We start from the raw sequence: 18,359 nt of genomic DNA, 5'->3' as shown, positions 1-18,359 counted from the left end.
GAATAGCACCCTATTTCCCCGGATTAACTTCAACTATAGCACTAAGACAGAAAGCTCATATTCTAAGGAATGAAATGAATACCATCATCAAGGCCAATGGCCCTTTGGTCCGAGAGCTGCAAGCTTCGGAAAATCTCTGACGTTGTTGGGTCAACCGCGGGTCAACTATATAACAGACTATAGTGACCTTATTCTATACTCTGATATAGATATAGATATTAAAAAGATACACAAATACAAATATTCAGCTCTATAATGATTGCAATTTATTACTAAATATAAGTATAAAATATTCAATAAACTGCAATCGAACATTGTACCGTTTCAGCAGGGATTCTCCGCACTTCTCAACTGCTTCCGAATCACTCCGTAGACCACGCCATGTCGGAGCCTACATACCCACATAGCTTCAGCTATATCAATTTTATATACATCTACATCATATATCACATAGTATATAGTATATCAATATCAATATATCTACAGTCACATACTCGACACATACACCAAAATAACAATATTGTTGCACCAAACATATTCTCTATGGCTACAAAAGAGATACAGTGATTATAGCACAGTACGGAATACACGCATTTTCGGATGCTTGCCCAAAAAGATATGAGAAAACGACAACAGCCACACAAACTCGATACAAAGACACAAAGTCCACGGAAGCAGATCACCTCTAAATGTCCGGATATCAAATTACACCCGGTCGGGCACCTATGACTTCTCAAGAGGGGGGCTCTGAACGAAGCCCTTTCCTTCGTAACCCTCCTTGCTGATACCGTGGATGGGGTTGATCTTCTCTTTCTGCAGAAGGGATGGTGGTTAGCAGCTGGTCTGACAGACAGGGGAAGAGACTTCTCCCGATCGCAATCGGGGTGCTCAAACGGGGAGATATGTACCAGGGCGTATTCGTTGGAAGCCTCCTGCCACTCCTTGGACATGGTAGCGGGCTGCTTGCCGGCGAAGGCGTGGACGGCGTAGAAGAGGGCGACGGAGACGGCAGTGAGCTGGACAACCTTGGACAGGATGCGGAGGCCCTCACCCTTGGGGGCGGACGCACGGGGTCCGTGTTCACCGAAGGCAATGTAGTAAGCTGTCAGAGGTGAGAGATATATGTTAGCTGGAATGGTCAATTGGAGAAAAGATGGTCGATCGAATTGGGAAAGATGATCGGGGCCGGGATAGAATGCAGATAACCTCGGAAGTGGCAGGGTAGATGTAGTCGAGATTATGTTTTCACCAGTATCCGATCTAGGGACAGCACTTACCGGCCTTCTTCTCCTGGAGGGTCATCTGGTGCCAGTCGACCTTCATGCGGTCACGGAGCTGCATCCACAGCTCGGCCTGCTCCTGAGGGGGCATGCCCTCCCAGCGCTTCTCGATGCTGGCGAGAGTGGGGTTGGAGATGGCATGGTCCGAGGCAGCGCGGGTCTGCAGGGAGTTCACAGCGACCGGGGCAGCGCGGATGGCTGCGGTGGTGCGAGGCACAGCGCGAGAGACGGTACGAAGAAACATTGTGCGGAAGCGGGAGGTGGAAGCACCACGTCGAAATCAGGTCCAATTGAGGTGATTGAAGAAATATGGGGGATTAATAAACCACAGAGCACGCCAGAACACGGCTTTGGAGAGAGTGGAGGGGGATCGTGGATGGAGAATGGGCTTGAAGACGTTTCTTGTGGTTTGAGGTGGAAAGGCGAAGTTCCGGTAGGGACTAGCGTCGTTTGGTTTGGCTGTCTTCTGATTGGTCGAGGGATCAACCCGGCCATCAACTCGGCCAAGTCACCAACATCATCATTTCTTATATGGCATGATTAAGGGTGTATACGGAGTTATTTAGCGCTTTATATGGATTTATTCTTGATTCTATTTTAGCCGATATTATTTTTCTAGTTACTTGGCCTTCAGTCTTTTATTTATATCTGGCGTCGTTGTCTTTTCACTGGGATCTTCAGCCGCTTTTGTCCACATCACCAATACATGAAGTACATAGGCTATCCAGTTGCCTATTATTCTACATGCAACAGCCAATACCACATTTTCACCAGGAATATCGCCATATGTAATCATTTTCACCAGGCAGCAAAATTCCCAGTAATGATCCATGCTGCTCAGCCCAATGCCCGAGATAAATGTTCCAGGCTGCCAAAAAAAAAGGAGAAGGGAAAAAAAGAGCAAAATGAAATCAAGATCAGGCCTCATGCAAACGAAGAGCATGAGCCAAGTCGTAACGGTCTTGCATTGCAACTAAGAAGAGAATGGGAGAACAGTGTGCAGAGAAAGGTAATGAATTGATCGTTCCGCGCCGTCAAGGGCGCACCCCTAGTCGCGCAGTCCGGATCCAGCCGGCGCTATCATCTATGCCTTGCCACCGCTGGCCTCCTTCAGGACTGTCTTCCACTCGATATCGGACTTGTCATCGGCGTGGATGGAAGTGACGACGTTGAGGGCGTTCTTGAGATTCTCACGGGTACTGGCGTAGATCATGGACCACTAGAAAGGTGTGTAAGTAATTGGGTCCGATCTGGACGGAGCCTGACTTACGAGAGTGGGGGTTTCGCTAGGCACCCAGGAGATGAAAATGATCTTGGAGCTGTGGCAAATGTCAGTGGGGGCTTGGTCGGTTGTGAGATACAGATACGGACCGCTTGCCCTCGCCGGGCAGCTCGTATTCGACGTCGTAGACAGCGAAGCGAGGAGCAGGTCTGCCCAGGCTGTCCTTGGCCTCGGCGAGCTTGTTGCGGAAAACCTCGTAATCCGGCTCGTCCTTGCCGATGGTGTCTACGACAACCTCCTTCTTGTTGTCGGCGATCTTGTAGATGATGAAATTGATCTTGCCGTGGCTTCGGCTGAACTCCTGGAATGCGAGGTTGCACTCATCTTGGATTTGGACTCTTAAGGGGTGTCAGTCACAGGAGGGGAAACCAGCGGCGAAAAATGTTAAGAAGTCGATGACTTACCCTGATGCGAGCTGCGCAACACTAAAATTAGCATTTGAAGATTTCCTGGTGCTGGATTGGAGACAATACGTACCGACATATTTGCTTATGTATATGGCGGCAAAAAGGAGGGCTGTTTAAATTGGTACGCGATGTCAGTGAGTTGCTCAACTCAGGCCCAGCTTCTCAACTGTGAAAAGTGAAAATAGTGTATATCCCGACTTACAGAATTGAAGACAAAAATTGGAGGATGAGACGGGGAAGATGTAGTTTGAGGGGTGAATTGCCTAAGTGTTGCCTTGGTGGGGGTGGCTGCACGTGATACGCTTCAAGCCAGTACATGTAGTGTTTAGACGTCCTACATGTATGTACATATACCTTTACAGTAATATGTTATGTTTATCTATATTATTTCTACCTAAGAAACAACCTTGGAAAAGGAAGATAACCGATCAGAATCCTGTTTTAGCATTGTACATAGAAAAGTTACGTACATATGTAGGCTGCCATTGAAGTACTCCGAAGAATATCTGGTGCCAACATTCGCAATTCTTCTCCTCACAATATTACGACCATGTACAGTATACCTGATAATGCTTACAGTTCCCTAGCAACGCCTCTGCCTAAGATGCACGAAAGTACCAATGAGGCTACTAAATAAAATATATGTGACGTGCAGACTAATTTTGGACTCCGACGTCTAACCATGGGACACGTCACCTAATTTTGTCAAGGCCCACTATGTCGTCTAGTACCTACATATGCAGTTACATATGTAGTTTTATATACGGAGTAATATTATCCACAATAAACCTCCGGGCAAAAATCGTCGATTTTCTCCCAAGACATCCTCATCTCGGAACTATCACCCATCATCGTCCATAAATCCCATAGTGCTAGGTTACAACATTTTCATCCATCCCGGAAAGGTATCATATTGGTCAACAATTGGCCGTGCTTCAAGGGCCTTGATATACCGGATTATTTCGTCCCCGTGGTACTCAGTCTCCTGCTCTAGGCCTCCGCCGATGTACCTAGCAGCGTCTGGAGACATTCATTATCAATGACGATACACATTCGGTAGTTATTGAAGCGATCACGCTGACCCTGCGCATCCACCCAAGCCTGGAAATGATCGCAGATTGAATCAATCGATGCCCCATCGAATTGCGATGAGTTCTCCATAACGGTTGACCTATGCTGGGCCCAGATTCCGTCGTAAATCATGGAATCTACACCACGCAACCCTTCATAATCGTTTTCAGAGGCACATTCTTCGAAGCATGATTTTTTGAGGCAGGCCTCGACATACTTGACAGCAGTGGAAAAGTGGGCGTCAGATTCAAGGGAATATGTAGTGCGATAGGTGACATTTCCCCAGTTCGGGTGAAGTTTGAGTTTCTGATACAGCTCATATATGAGATCAGGTGGGCGGCGGAAAGACATCGTTGTGATTCAAAGTCAGAACGGGGTCTGAGAAATGAGAGGCCTCAATGTAGGAAACTCAGAGATGAGAAGAAATGTGTGAGGGTCTGTTCTACCGTTGGTAGAGGGTGAAGCACTTGACCATTACGAAGTTGAACTTACAGCTCAGTGGAATTGGGCGATCTACTATTCAAGCCTGTCAGAGTTAGAGACCGATGAGACATTAATTAATATCGATGAAAATTGCATTCGGTAGGAGAGAAGAAACTATTCATTAGCAGGGCCGCGAGAAAAGAGAGAACCTTGGAAGGGTCCGGCGTATAGCAACATCCTGAGCGGGTATAGAATAGTAGTGTTACAGGGCGGTTGGCGGTTAAGTGGCGGCTAGACGTCCAAACATATGGGTGGAAAGGCAGACGTTTCTAGCCTTGAAAGCGGTCATTTTCGACGTCAATCCTACAGGTCCTCATACCCGTGTCCGAGGATTAGACGCCAGAGTCCAAGATTAGTCCGCACGTCACATATATTTATTTAGTAGCCTCAAGTGTACTCCGTACGTTTGTATGTACATATGCATGCAGTTACTTCATGTTGTACACGACATTCATCAAATTAGCACTCAGCCACACACTACATCGTACCTAGACCTTAGGAGCGAACTTAGCCCTCATCTTCTCAACAACAACCCCCTCATCCCAAATAAAGTTAACACTCTCCTGCTTAACAGTCTCCTCCGCCCAGCGCTTGAACCTCGGAACAGTCTCAAGCAAACCAAACAACTTAGCACTAACAAGGCCATTCTGCGGCTTAGCAAAAGCCAAAAGCCTCAACAAGAACGATCCCGACTGCACCTCGGCAAGGGTAATCTTCTCACTGCCACCAAAGAACGGACCCTTGCCCTCTTCAAGAAGCGGCTCGACTTCCTTGGCGACGGCGGCAATCAGCAGCTCGGCTGCTTGGTCGCGCTCGGCTTCATTGGCAGCTTTGAGGCTGCTGTAGAAGTGCGGCAGAGCTTTTGAGAAGAAGGCGTCGACGAAGAAGGCGAGACGCGCGCGGTAGAGGGCGTTTGCGGGGGTTGTGGAGGGGGGCAGGAGGTGGGTTGGGTGTGCGTCTGCGATGAATTGCGCTACGATGCCGGATTCGGTAATAATCTCATTGTTGTAGGAAAGGCTGGGGACGAGGCCGCGCTGGTGGTTATATAGTTAGTATTGGTGGTGGGTTTGGGATGTAGACGTATGTGTAGATGTAGATGTGGATGTGGATATGATGTGATGGGGATCGTTGTCACTTACCGGGTTCACCTCCAGGTACCATGGCTCCCGCGGCTTGCTTAAGTCGATAGTCACCTCTTCATAGTCAAGACCGGTCTCCTTGAGCGCGATGTGCGCGCGGTGAGCCCAGGGGCAGGCGCGGTTGGTGTATAAGATGATCTTCGGGGTAGACATTGTGAAATGGAATATATAAATTGGTATGGAGTTCCTAGGTAAGAAAAGGGAAGTTATATACAAGAGAAGACGCCATCAATGGAAGCATTGCGAAATGAGGGGGGATTAATAATTGTATTGCGACTTCGGTTTCCGAGTCCGCGGATAAGAACTGAACAGGGTGTGGGGAGCGGGAAGGGATGTAGGCAATTATTTACGATGAACCTACAATATATGAACCACATAGGATGTAATAAGGTTGAAGAGTCTAAATATGTACATACATTAAACCGAACCATATGTGTCCGATATCTGAATCTCGCAGCCCTCATCGTTGAGTGTAGGAAGTGGCAAACCGATGTGTAGTACGAAAAAAGACCCAGATCTGTCGAATAAAACTTATGCGAGTCCGATGCGCCAGCGACCAGTTCAACAGAACGAGAAAAGAAAAAAAGAGAAAAAAAAGTCCAAAGGAAAGAAAAAGACGAAAAGGCCGTCATAAAATGGGGTATATCAAATGCGAGTATAAGAGCATCGAACCTCTCAAGCCAGCCGGTAAACCGGATCAACGCTATCGTCACGACGTAAGTAAAGCAGCAAACGAGAAAAACACTTGAAGAACAAAACCCTCAAACATCCTCATCTTCCTGCCCACCGTCGATGATCTTATGCCAATGCTGCGGCAAACAAATACAAACCAACGGGAAAGCCTTAATCTCGCCAGACGGCATAGGCGAAGAAGCACCGGGCATCCGACTCCCACTCGAAACCCCACTATCGCGCTGCTCACGATGGTTCACGAAGTCCTCCGCCCGCTCCGTAAGCCGCACACCAGTCGCCCACCCATCATCCCAGATACCAATAACGCGCAGCATCTCGCCACGGTCGAGCTCGAACTCGTCGCCTGCGCGCGGCGAGTACGCCCACAGCACAGCGACCTTGTCACCGGCCTTGATCTCGTCTTGTGAGTAGTAGTCGCGGAAATAGGACAGCTGCTCTGATTGTCCGCTGGTGACCTGTTCCGGAGACGAGTACTGATTCGTTGGGCCGGAACGCGGCGAGCTGTCACTTTCGAGCCCTGCAAAGGCCGAACTGCTGGATAGCGAGCCCGCGCGCTTGCCTGTCACGGGTGGGATCCTTTTGTTCATTGCGCCAGGGCTGGCGCCCCGGCCTTCGGAGTCTGTATCGCTGTATTTGGCGGCGCTGCCGTACATTGCTGCTGAGGTGCGCGAGTAGGCGGGTGAGGAGATGGGAGTTTCGCGTAGTGCGGACATTCGGGTGACGCGTCCGCCTGGGACCATGTTGTACGACGTTGGGCTGGGGGGTTGTTGCGAGGGCGAGCTGCCTTTTCGTTGCGGGTTGGGTTGGTTTAGGGCGCCGTCGGCTGGCTTTTCTCTGCGGCGGCGGCGCATGAAGATACATAGGAAGGCGAGGAGGGCGGCTAAAATGGCGGCTCCTGCGATAGAGCCGATGACGATTCCGGCTATTGCACCGCCTGAGAGACCGTGGCTGGCTGCTGCTGCTGCGGTGGAGGTGGCGGAAGCCGACGGGGTGAGTGGTGGGAGTGTTGATGTTGGGACCGAAACACCGTCGCAGACGCTTGTTGCGTTGGATTTTGTGCAGCAAGTGTCGTTGTCGTTTGCACAGTAAGTGCAAAGGCCGATGGTGTTGGATGCAAAGCCACAGTTGTCAGGCTCGTTTGCGGCTCCTTCGATACAATCTCCAGAGAGGGCTTTGGATGGTTTCTCGCAGATGACCAAGTCGGAGTAGATTTGACTCGTATAGTCTTTGTCGGTGCTGCTGCACAGGTCCGTATTTACCATAGTCTCTTCCTCACTTCGCGCCCAGAGAGCGCATGTGTCGACACAAATTGGCAATGAGTCATCTGTTGAAAGAGCGCAGTCGGATATGGAGCTTTGTATCACACTACTGCACATTACACTTATCGTATATTGCGCGTAGTAGTCGTTGGAAGCACTCGTATTGAGGCCCTGACATCCGAGCAAGTCGTCATACCTATAGCAAGTTAGTAGTTGCATTTTCTTCTTCTGTGTTTATCGCCAACATACTTAGTCGAGACGTATGACCCAGACACATAGTCTTTTAATGAATCATCGAACTCTGTAAGGTTCGATATACCTTTAAGGAATGGGCTAACAGCCGTCAGTAATTGGCCACCAGTCGATGCAGCGCGTCACTCACAAACTCCCATACAAGCTCGAATTAGTCGAAACAGAAGAACCGCTCCACGCGGGACAAGCGCTCGATCCCGAGAGAGAGATACAGGAGTCCGACATATTCGACTCGGACTGTGATCGCCGTCTATACCGAGAACCCGTATATATCGCGGAATGTGTCAATTGCGAAGAATGTCTCAAGTCGGGACGAATCGCATGTCTGTAGGCAATTGGAATGGGGAAATTGCACGGGTCGACGCCAGGTCACCGGCACTGCAAGCCCGCGGTAAAGAAGAGAACGTTAAACGAGTGACTAGGGTGGTGAATACCCGAAAGGAATGGTCAACCGAGCCCCGGAGGCGCTCTGAATTGAATTGAAATTTGACAAATGCCAAAGCTAGAGAGGAAGGAGGAGAATGTCAAGAAGTTCTAAGATTGGAGCTGGTCTGGGCTTGTGGATATTAGGGGCTGGGTAGACGAACGACGAACCGCTGGGAAAAAGGGCAATTATGAAACAAGACGTTTGAAAGCCTAAGCGTAATTCGAAAAAATCTCGTACTCAATTTCAGTCTAAGCTATTATTATTATTGCCTAAGCCTAAATCTTACAGATGAAAGGGGGTACAATATTGTACTCTAAGCTAAATACTAACTAGTGTGTTGTGTTCGGCTTTGTTTACTCGTTTTCTTCACCCTACGCGCCCAACTCTACAGCTTGCCCAACTTTCTAGTTCTCGAGATTCGAATTGCAAACGGCGTGACAAGTAACAGCTCATCAGTCACCTACAAGAAAGGTAATTACCCAGCCGCTCTGCAATCTCTTCCCTCGCGTGTTTGTCCTAGCCCGTTTAGCGTCTCCGAAAGGACGATCACTATCATAGTGCCGTCTCACACTTTCAATACCGAGGAAATACCTGAATACCTTTTAGTTTCCGAATAACTGCCTTGCATCCTGCATGACAGAATGGATATAGCATTATGTGAGCTATCAAGGGAAGATCCATCAATGCGAGGGGCATCCCGGTAGCCTTTACTTCTTGATACTAAAAAACAAAGTATCTGGTACCCGGTCGCACGCGGCTGGATCTCGCCAGTTGTGCGTACCGGGTACTTGGGCCCCCGCTTTTGCAGAATTGACGAGTCTGAATTGTTATAGATCAATTCATGGAATGGGTCACCTTACTTAACATGGAGAAGTGTAGAAACTTTACACAGAATAATACAACCGGTCCTCTATAGTGGTGTACAAGTAAGAAAAGTCTCTTCAATGAGAGGAAAAGAGTGTTTTCAGGGCTTCGGCCTCATGATTCATCATGTGACCTTGACATCATCTGATTTGGCGATACATAGGCTTCCACCTTTGCGACTCATCAAGTTTTTTAGAACATCACTAGACACCGTGGTGAACAAAACTCGCATAAACTAGACTCATCTATTCCAGATTCCAGAATCAAACAATGTGCAGTTCCGACATCTTCCTGGCGGTTCTGGCCGTGTTCTTCCCACCCATCGCAGGTAAGTCTGATCAACCATCCACATTACGAGTTGCATACGCACAGCAATATTGCACAGTTGAGTTGAGTTGATCACCATACTAATACACGTAACTTGCACAGTCTGGGTGAAAGTGGGCCTCTGCACCGCCGACTCAGTCATCAACCTCGCGCTCTGCTGTCTCGGCTTCATCCCAGGTCTCCTCCACGCCTGGTACATTATTGCCAACAACCCTGAACCAGACTATGACGCCGTAGCCTACGAACCCATCCCTGGTGGCGGGAGCCAACGCCGGGATCTTGAGAACGGAAACGTCACCTACTACTATGTCTCACACCAGCCTCGTTCGAATCCGGGATATGGAACTGTTTCGCAGGGGCAGCAGGTGCCGAATAAGAATGCATCGAAAAACCAGGATGCTGGGAATGGAAATGCAAATGCTGGCAGTAGTTCCAACCCGCCTACTTATGCGGAGGCTGTGAGGGGGGACAATAAGGTGCAGAGTCAGGAGTGAAGAGGCTGTATACTGCGATTCGTGGCGGCACACTGTTTTCATTGGCTCACTGACTCACTCGATCTTTGGATCGGATTTGAGTGTATTTCATACCCTTTTGTTTCATGACTGTTTTCCGAAGACTGCGTCGATTATGACTGACGAAGGAATGTTCTGTAATTCTGACCTTGTGTTATGTTTCAATGATGTCCTTTCGAGGACTTTATCCTTCTCTTTCTAAGTTTTGCCAGTTCCTTCTCCTTCATACGATCGATGATGTAACGGCTCAAAGCTATACCCGAACTCTTATAGTTCCGGGCAGACTGCGCTGCTTCAATTTCGACCAAGATGATAGGATTAGACCATTCCAATACTGCTCTCATCTTCTTCATTTGCTAGTTATGTCATCTTTCTATATGTAGCTGTCATTTTTGCTATTCTGTTTATCACCTTGTCGGTCGTTGATATGCACATCTGTAATCCCACGAAGGTATTCAATATAGCACAATATATCGGGTGTCAATATCAAGAATGTTGCCTTTGATGAGGCTTTCGTTATTTGACAGTTTTTCGCATAATTTTATTTGATTTTTGATTGCAGGACGGTAAGAGCTCAATTATATATCTCTATGCTTTAGCAACAGGAAATGAAAATTCGTTGGGAACATCTCCAAGAAAACCCTGAGATTGTCGAATCTAGCCCCTGAAAAATGAAATCACGTAGAGAATCTAAAATTAAAAATATCTAATGAAATACACAACGTCTCAAAATGCTATAGTTAGCTCGAAGCAATCAGATAAGCCTATCCGAACCCAAATCCCGTCCCGAGACAATCCTACCGCTTGCATTCTCCAACTCCCCGCCACCCCGTGGCCAATATACTATGCAGTCCTTGCCACAACTGCTCAGGCAAACGCTGCGGCCAAGCCTCCACCTTCCCCGTACAACGCCACGGACCTTCCGCCCTGCAATCTTCAACCCGGCTCCGCGGAGCTTCTCCGCCTGCCTACAATGCCAGTTCCGCCCGCAGCCCGGCTCGTTCGCCGACTTCAATGACCGAGAGCGTATCTCTGCCGATACAGAGAGGTTGATCAGAGAGAAGGAGAAGGAACTGGCTGATTTGGAGCTCGCTTCCCGTGACCCGGTGCCGATTCCGGGTGTGGAGGCGGGTAGCTCTTTCGATGGGGTCCCGCCATTGCCTGAGCCCGAGACAGCACAAAACAAAAGCGAGGAGGGAAAGCCTGTTGTCGCAGAAGATAGCTCTGCGTCTGCGTCCGGCACGAGCGGGGGTCTGCCTTCGTACCTGGAAAGCCGGCGGTCGAAATGGTCAAAGCAGTTCGATACAATCATGGACAATCTGCAGTCCAATGTGTTCGTGGCCGGCCAGCGACTGAACGATTTGACCGGGTACTCGAGCATTGAGGCTTTGAAAAATGATATCCAGTTCCAAGGTGTGTCGCCCGCAGAACTACAGTTACACTACAACTACACCCAGAACCAAAACCAGAAACTAATACCAGCCAGAGGGCCGCCTCCGCACTGCGCGTGCACACGTCAAACATGCTAAAGAGGAATACACGGCCGCGATTAACAGACGCTCGATGTCGCAGCGGGAAGTTAATGAGCTTCTCCAGCGCAAACACGCCTGGTCCTCCACTGACCTGGAACGATTCACTCTTCTCTACCGGAATGACCATACGAATGAAGTCGCCGAGACAGAGACCGCACAAGCTCTTTCTGCTTCGGAGCGGGAGGCTGAAGAGGCCGCTGCGCAGTTGAGTAAGAGTATTCTGTCGCGGTACCACGAGGAACAGGTCTGGTCTGATAAGATCCGTCGGATGTCTACGTGGGGAACATGGGGCTTGATGGGTGTCAATGTTCTGCTGTTCCTTGTTTTCCAAATTCTCGTTGAGCCGTGGCGGAGGAAGAGGCTTGTCAAGGGTTTTGAGGATAAAGTTGTCGAGGCTTTGGAGAAGGAGAAGGTTTTGAACAGGGCTATCTTTGCCGAGACTGCTGCTGCTGCGGTTGCGCTGCCTGATGCTCTTCCTGAGGTTGTTGATGCTACTTCTGAGGAAAGCCCTTCGGTGGTGATTAGCCCAGCGCCTGTGGAACAGGAGGCTGCTGCTGGTGTTGTCAACACTGATGCCCAGACGGCGCAGTCTCTGCAGACTCGTCTTTCGAACATTAGCTCTTCGGCCCTGTCCCTTGAGTACTGGAGACTGGCGCTTCAGGAATTTTTCAGTGACCGCAGCATTGCTGTTTCCCAGCGTGATCTCACCACCGTGGCGATTCAGAGTGCTGCGGTTGGTGCGGCTGTGACTGGTCTCCTCTTTGCGCTGATCAGACCTCAGTAAAGAACATTGTCCTATTAAGCGAAGCATTTTGTCATATCATTGAGGGCATAAACAGCTCTTTGTCTGAGCTCATGCTTCTCTCTGACGACTTGCCCTTTTAGCTGGGGTGGGTATATTTGTACATACAGTTGAAGAGAAATTAGATACTTGGACAGAGTCAAGTATAGTGTATGATTATTGCAGCATTGTCCTTGGAATCAGTCAGAGTGTCGAGTACTTATTGCCATGACTTCTACAACCTAACATTGAACTTAAACAAAAGAAATAACATGACTAGGTGATACACTAAAATAAAGAACATAAGTATGTACTCAAGGAGACCATAGGACATCCTCTGCACTGCCAGGACACCCCCTGGCTTGAGCCTCTGCAACTCCACAGATTGTGTTTGCCATGGAGACCAAGGGCCCGGAAGATAGGAACAAAGGGAAGGAAGTGGCTGATTTTTTTGTCCATATTAAAACACAGGTCTCTTAATCTTGACAAGACACACGGCCGCTCTGTCTAAAAAAAGGGGAAAACAAAACACACAAGCACATACACAGACAGATAGGGAATATCCATCTTTTATCTTATCCACACATCTAGTGAGACCCCGATGGCGGTGGTCTGAAAGGGTGTTCCAAATTCGCTTAACCGATAACAAGGGTCTCATCCTCGGGGAAGCTGTAGGCGGGGACCTCCAAGTTCAGAGGAGCAGGGCCCCTCCGAATACGGCCGGAGATATCGTAGTGGGAACCGTGGCAGGGGCAGAACCAGCCGCCGTAGTCGCCGGCCTCACCGATGGGGACACAACCCAAGTGAGTGCAGACACCTAGGAAAAGGTTAGAGGGGAAGGGGTATATATGTGTTGTCGGACTTACCGAGCATGACGAGCCACTCAGGGCGCTGGACACGATCTTCATCGGACTGGGGGTCACGGAAGGTTTCCCACTTGGTCTCGCGGGCCTCATCGATCTCGGCCTGGGTACGGTGACGGATGAAGACGGGCTTACCACGCCACTTGATGATGACCTGTTGGAAAGGTTAGATAAGACGATCCGGGTGTGGAATTGCCGAATTGCTTCATATTGGGGAAAACGTACGTTCTTGCCCTCAGGGATGGCACCGAGAGCGATCTCAACCTTGGCCTGGGCCAGGACGTCGGCGGAGGCGGACATGTTGACCAGGAAGTCTGGAGAGAAAGAATAACATCAGTTGATTGTTCCGAACGGCGCGGATTCCTCCCCAAAAAAGAGGCCGGGTGTGTGATTCCATCTCTCGACATCAATCCATTGCTATTCCCATCTCTTTCGAATCGAAGACAAAAAAAACCTACCCTGGACAGTAGCCTTGGCACCGACGGCGGTAGCCAGACCGAGGGAGCCGGCCATGAAGTAGGAGAAGACCTGGTTGGAACGAGGCGAAGAGTTGGACTTGTACTTGCTGAAGTTAGGGATCTTCAGGGTCGAGCCACGCTCATTGGCGCTGGCGAAGGGAGACTCGAAGGACGACTTCGCATCGGCAACTCCCCTCCGCTGGCAGGAGGTGACGGCGGCGCGGGAGGTAGGCACTTGCTGCCGGGCGACGGTGCGCAGCAAAGTGCTGGAAGCGGAGGAGAGCGACATTGTGTAGGCAATTGACCACGGAGGGAATTGAGCCGCTAGTGTGGAGAGCGAGGTGAGGATAGAGGGTGGATGAAGTCGGAAGTTGAAGTTGGAGCCAGAGCTTTCGCTAGCGATCGGAATCACGGAGCCTGTCATTGGCTGATGGCTTCCCGTTCACTCCCTACACATTCTTTACTACAACACCATTTATATGGACTTATATTTAATTATAAAGGATTCACATTGAGAATGATTTGTTTCTTGGTATTATGTTCAAATTATTTGGTCAATTCTCTACATTCTGGTGTTTTTTTCTGTCTAACCCGACCCAATGCGACCATACAAATTCAAAACCAATACGCAACCCATACCCAACACGGACCTTAGAACTCCTATGCAAATACTCGATCAAAAAGAAAAAGAACTCTCAAACGCAATCAATCCTGCATCTGCACATCACGGTCTTGGTCATGGTTGGCCATAGGTTCCACTGTTCGGTCTGCAATCAAAGCGCTGACAGGAACCATCGGCCGAGAAACCGAAGGAGATGTTGTATTTGATGCATCTCTTTGAGGTGTGACATCTCCCATATTGGTTCCATTGGCTGGTGCTGGAGGTGCAACGGCTCCATTAAGGGTACGCTGGCCCTTCTCCATGACGCCTTGGTCCGCGGCATCCTTCGCCTTCTTTTCCTTGAACTGTCTGTAGGTTGTAGTCTTGGGAATCACGTCGGAGAGGAACTCGAGATTGTCAGTGTGTGACACCGCGGAAGCTGCGGTGCATTAGCATATCCCATTCTATTGTGGACTGTAGGCGTAGAGATGACGAACCGAGATCTTTGTATTGGACAGTCTTGCGAGGTTTTCGCTCGGCCTTGACCACATTGTGTCCTTGTTCGGCAAGGTATTTGATAAACATTTCCTAGATAGGGCGTTAGTGGGCGCTTGAGGGATCATGGGGATGGATTGCGGCGTACAGTAGCCATGGCGATGACGAAGGTTGCGTTATTCGAACATTGTACAATATCCTCGTCCAATTGAATGATCTTCTTGACTCGAGAGACTAGAGGAAAGAGTTAGAAATATTGATCCAAGCAGGAAGAAAGTGTCTGGGGGCATACTGGGAAGTGCGCTCTGGCCGGTGATCTCATCCGACTCTGCGGTAGTCTTTGGAACCATGGTGATGAGTGCGATGTATTCAAGGACTCAAGTATTTAGAAGACACAGTGATACAACTTGCAGCATATACCGGTATCTTTTCCTCGTTGTAGAACTAAATGGGCCCGATCGTGGAGTCGAGAAAGAGTAAAACGCGTGGCCGCGTTATCTCAGGAGGCTCCGTTATCGATACTTGGCGACTTCGCTTTGTCACATTTGTCTACTTTCTGAGCTCGATTGACCCCTACTGTTCTGGATTTATCGCTTATAGTCCGACTGTCGACTGACGATATTCAAGAGCTGGAACTAACCAGACAGTTCTCTTTTCATAGCGGCGTCCACCGCGACAGCATCATCGAGTCAACTCTAAATCGACTATGCTGATCCTACCTCCTCGATCTATGTTATGACCTCTACGCGCCCCTCCTCGACCTTTCCCCGGTCGCTTTCGGTTTCGACAGAGCGCCGCAATTCGCGCAGGCCATCCGGACGCTCTAATCCCTCCCCCATCAACCCACAGTCCGTTCCCGACAACCAAGAAGCCCCCGCAATCACGGAAGAGATCAGTGAGATCAAGCGATATGAGGATTTCACCACGATAGACTGGGTCCAAGATGCCATATATGAGCAGTCGCGGCGACGTGCTAAACGGCGTAGTGGTACTGGTTTCTGGGATCAAGAAGGCATTTTTAAATGGAGACGGAAAGTCTACGAGTCCTATGACGCTGGGCAGGCCTGGCTTGTCGTTACGCTTGTGGGCATGGCAATTGGATTGAACTCGGCTGTGTTGAACATTATTACGGAGTGGCTTTCTGATATCAAATTGGGTCATTGTACCACTGCGTTTTATCTCAACGAGAACTTCTGCTGCTGGGGCGCGGAGGATGGTAAGTTCGGTTTGCAATGACAATTGGCTCAGGCGCTAATCGCGGAATCCAATAGGTTGCCCTGAGTGGAAGACTTGGACGTCATTCTGGTTGTTTAATTATATTTTCTATCTCTTTGGCGCGGTAGGCTTGTGACCGGGTTTCTTCTGGAGAGGGTACGGATTTGCTAATCTGGCTTGCAAATAGTTGTTGCTTTCATCTATTGCTGCAGTCCTGGTCAAGTCATTTGCGCCCTATGCCGCGGGATCTGGTATCTCTGAGATCAAATGCATTATTGCTGGTTTTGTCATGAAAGGGTTCCTAGGCGCCTGGACTCTCATAATCAAGTCAATTGCCCTGCCACTTGCCATCGCATCAGGTCTGTCTGTTGGAAAAGAGGGACCCAGTGTACATTTTGCTGTTTGTACTGGAAATGTGATCTCGCGCTTCTTTGGTAAATACAAGCAAAATGCATCGAAGACACGGGAAATTTTGACTGCATCGGCCGCAGCTGGTGTGGCCGTCGCTTTCGGCAGTCCAATTGGAGGCGTACTTTTCTCCCTGGAGGTCAGTATCATGATCCCTTAGTTGATGGAATGAATACTGACCCACAGCAGGAAATGGCAAACTACTTCCCACTCAAGACCCTTTGGCGCAGCTACTTCTGTGCATTGGTCGCAACTAGTGTTTTGGCGGTATGTACTCGACACCATTGATGGATGAATCTGATGAAGACTAATGCCTCCCAGGCCGTCAACCCCTTCCGAACTGGTCAATTGGTCATGTTCCAAGTGACTTACGACCGAACATGGCACTTCTTTGAGCTGATTTTCTTCATTGGCCTAGGTATCTTTGGTGGGCTTTACGGTGCATTCGTGATGAAATGGAACCTTCGCGTTGCTGCATTTCGCAAGAAATATCTGTCGCAGTGGCCTATCACCGAGTCTGTTGTTCTCGCTGGACTAACTGCGGTGCTGTGTTTCCCCAACATGTTCTTGAAGATCAACATGACCGAGATGATGGAGATTCTCTTCCGCGAATGTGAAGGCGTCCACGACTATCATGGACTATGCGAAGCTAAGAACAGATGGTCAATGGTACTATCGTTAGCCATCGCAACCGTTCTTCGCACTGGCTTGGTAATCATTTCCTATGGTTGCAAGGTGCCAGCCGGCATTTTTGTACCTTCGATGGCTATCGGAGCTTCTTTCGGCCGTATGATTGGAATCATGGTTCAGGCTTTACATGAATCTTTCCCCAAATCTGCGTTTTTCGCCTCTTGCGAGCCTGATGTCCCCTGCATCACGCCGGGAACGTATGCATTCCTAGGTGCTGGAGCGGCCCTCAGTGGAATTATGCACCTGACTATTTCTGTAACGGTCATCATGTTTGAGCTGACCGGTGCTCTAACCTACATTTTGCCGACCATGGTATGTGCCGAATCCACTGATGTAAATATGCTGTTGCTTACTTTTCTCGACAGATTGTGGTTGGTGTGACCAAAGCCGTTGGCGATCGATTCGGTAGTGGCGGTATCGCCGATCGGATGATTTGGTTCAATGGGTTCCCATTCCTTGACAACAAGGAAGACCACGTCTTCAATGTGCCCGTTTCTCATGCAATGACCACAGACCCGCTCTCATTGCCGGCTTCGGGTTTCCCCGTCCGCGAAGCCGAGCATCTACTAAACGACAACAAGTACCAAGGATTCCCAGTTGTGGAGGATCGCACTTCCAAGACCCTTGTTGGATATATCGGACGAACCGAGCTCCGATATGCCATTGACCGTGCCCGGAACGAGGGAATGGTAGCCCCCAACGCGCGGTGCGTCTTCACCAAGGAGGCAGCCGAGGCAGCCGTTGCGCGGAGGGCATCCGTATCTCATCACGCACGGTCATCAGATACATTTGATGCAATCGAAAGGAGTGTAGGAGCTGCCGTTGTCGATTTCTCACGCTATGTTGACCACACGCCGCTCACTGTGCACCCACGCCATCCCCTGGAAACAGTCATGGAGATTTTCAAGAAGATGGGCCCGCGAGTGATTCTCGTCGAGCATCGCGGCCGACTTACTGGCTTGGTGACTGTCAAAGACTGTCTGAAGTATCAGTTCAAGGTCGAGGCCGAGGAACACAACTTGGCAGCGACAAGTTCATCTCAATTCTCCGCGCTTGGTGGGCATCTGAACAACCCTGCCCCGGAAACCATAGAAGAGCGTCTGTGGCGTCTTATTCAAACCGTCGCCGGGTTTATATCTGGCAAGGTCTCCCGCCGGCCGGTCCGGCTGCGCGATCGAAATGCTCCCAGGCGGACGGAACCCGAAGATATCCTGGATGGCACGGAAGAAGATGCCATCGTGGAACTGGAAGACAGAGAGGATCGTCCCATGATATGATTTCATAAAATAGGGTGGCAGTGTCTATATGTTCATAGAGGTT

General features: G+C 49.5%; 10 protein-coding genes across 10 annotated transcripts; 3 read left to right on the top strand and 7 right to left on the bottom strand.

The window, feature by feature from the left end:
- Window positions 1-723: 723 nt before the first annotated feature.
- On the bottom strand, window positions 724-1,524 carry N7529_009573 (cytochrome c oxidase subunit IV family protein; the record flags this gene model as incomplete). The annotated part of the gene is made up of 3 exons (XM_057245100.1): window positions 724-813; window positions 909-1,102; window positions 1,278-1,524. 3 exons carry the CDS (start codon window positions 1,522-1,524, stop codon window positions 724-726), a joined length of 531 nt encoding a protein of 176 aa, XP_057093363.1.
- Window positions 1,525-2,364: 840 nt separating this feature from the next.
- Window positions 2,365-3,045, bottom strand: N7529_009572 (actin-binding ADF family protein; the record flags this gene model as incomplete). The annotated part of the gene is made up of 5 exons (XM_057245099.1): window positions 2,365-2,499; window positions 2,551-2,599; window positions 2,652-2,900; window positions 2,967-2,977; window positions 3,040-3,045. 5 exons carry the CDS (start codon window positions 3,043-3,045, stop codon window positions 2,365-2,367), a joined length of 450 nt encoding a protein of 149 aa, XP_057093362.1.
- An 801-nt stretch (window positions 3,046-3,846) lies between these two features.
- Window positions 3,847-4,391, bottom strand: N7529_009571 (uncharacterized protein; the record flags this gene model as incomplete). Its single annotated transcript, XM_057245098.1, has 2 exons — window positions 3,847-3,989; window positions 4,052-4,391. 2 exons carry the CDS (start codon window positions 4,389-4,391, stop codon window positions 3,847-3,849), a joined length of 483 nt encoding a protein of 160 aa, XP_057093361.1.
- A 620-nt stretch (window positions 4,392-5,011) lies between these two features.
- On the bottom strand, window positions 5,012-5,815 carry N7529_009570 (glutathione S-transferase family protein; the record flags this gene model as incomplete). The annotated part of the gene is made up of 2 exons (XM_057245097.1): window positions 5,012-5,557; window positions 5,663-5,815. 2 exons carry the CDS (start codon window positions 5,813-5,815, stop codon window positions 5,012-5,014), a joined length of 699 nt encoding a protein of 232 aa, XP_057093360.1.
- A 608-nt stretch (window positions 5,816-6,423) lies between these two features.
- Window positions 6,424-8,091, bottom strand: N7529_009569 (SH3 domain protein; the record flags this gene model as incomplete). Its single annotated transcript, XM_057245096.1, has 3 exons — window positions 6,424-7,810; window positions 7,864-7,947; window positions 7,997-8,091. The coding sequence occupies 3 exons, from the start codon at window positions 8,089-8,091 to the stop codon at window positions 6,424-6,426; spliced, it is 1,566 nt and encodes a 521-aa protein (XP_057093359.1).
- A 1,336-nt stretch (window positions 8,092-9,427) lies between these two features.
- On the top strand, window positions 9,428-9,978 carry N7529_009568 (putative stress response RCI peptide; the record flags this gene model as incomplete). The annotated part of the gene is made up of 2 exons (XM_057245095.1): window positions 9,428-9,485; window positions 9,587-9,978. 2 exons carry the CDS (start codon window positions 9,428-9,430, stop codon window positions 9,976-9,978), a joined length of 450 nt encoding a protein of 149 aa, XP_057093358.1.
- Window positions 9,979-10,841: 863 nt separating this feature from the next.
- Window positions 10,842-12,312, top strand: she9 (putative mitochondrion biogenesis protein (She9); the record flags this gene model as incomplete). The annotated part of the gene is made up of 2 exons (XM_057245094.1): window positions 10,842-11,409; window positions 11,483-12,312. The coding sequence occupies 2 exons, from the start codon at window positions 10,842-10,844 to the stop codon at window positions 12,310-12,312; spliced, it is 1,398 nt and encodes a 465-aa protein (XP_057093357.1).
- Window positions 12,313-12,944: 632 nt separating this feature from the next.
- rip1 (ubiquinol--cytochrome-c reductase catalytic subunit RIP1) lies at window positions 12,945-14,054 on the bottom strand (the record flags this gene model as incomplete). The annotated part of the gene is made up of 4 exons (XM_057245093.1): window positions 12,945-13,126; window positions 13,176-13,326; window positions 13,398-13,486; window positions 13,631-14,054. The coding sequence occupies 4 exons, from the start codon at window positions 14,052-14,054 to the stop codon at window positions 12,945-12,947; spliced, it is 846 nt and encodes a 281-aa protein (XP_057093356.1).
- Window positions 14,055-14,335: 281 nt separating this feature from the next.
- N7529_009565 (histone-fold domain-containing protein) lies at window positions 14,336-15,076 on the bottom strand (the record flags this gene model as incomplete). Its single annotated transcript, XM_057245092.1, has 4 exons — window positions 14,336-14,670; window positions 14,729-14,819; window positions 14,875-14,960; window positions 15,019-15,076. 4 exons carry the CDS (start codon window positions 15,074-15,076, stop codon window positions 14,336-14,338), a joined length of 570 nt encoding a protein of 189 aa, XP_057093355.1.
- Window positions 15,077-15,461: 385 nt separating this feature from the next.
- N7529_009564 (chloride channel protein) lies at window positions 15,462-18,316 on the top strand (the record flags this gene model as incomplete). The annotated part of the gene is made up of 6 exons (XM_057245091.1): window positions 15,462-15,942; window positions 15,998-16,065; window positions 16,129-16,488; window positions 16,539-16,616; window positions 16,671-17,351; window positions 17,405-18,316. 6 exons carry the CDS (start codon window positions 15,462-15,464, stop codon window positions 18,314-18,316), a joined length of 2,580 nt encoding a protein of 859 aa, XP_057093354.1.
- Window positions 18,317-18,359: the final 43 nt, after the last annotated feature.

Source organism: Penicillium soppii (assembly GCF_028829465.1).
Source record: "Penicillium soppii strain IBT 18220 chromosome Unknown utg000007l, whole genome shotgun sequence".
Classification (NCBI taxonomy): domain Eukaryota; kingdom Fungi; phylum Ascomycota; class Eurotiomycetes; order Eurotiales; family Aspergillaceae; genus Penicillium; species Penicillium soppii.
The sequence above is the reverse complement of the archived record's forward strand: the minus strand, read 5'-3'. Positions and strand labels throughout refer to the sequence as shown.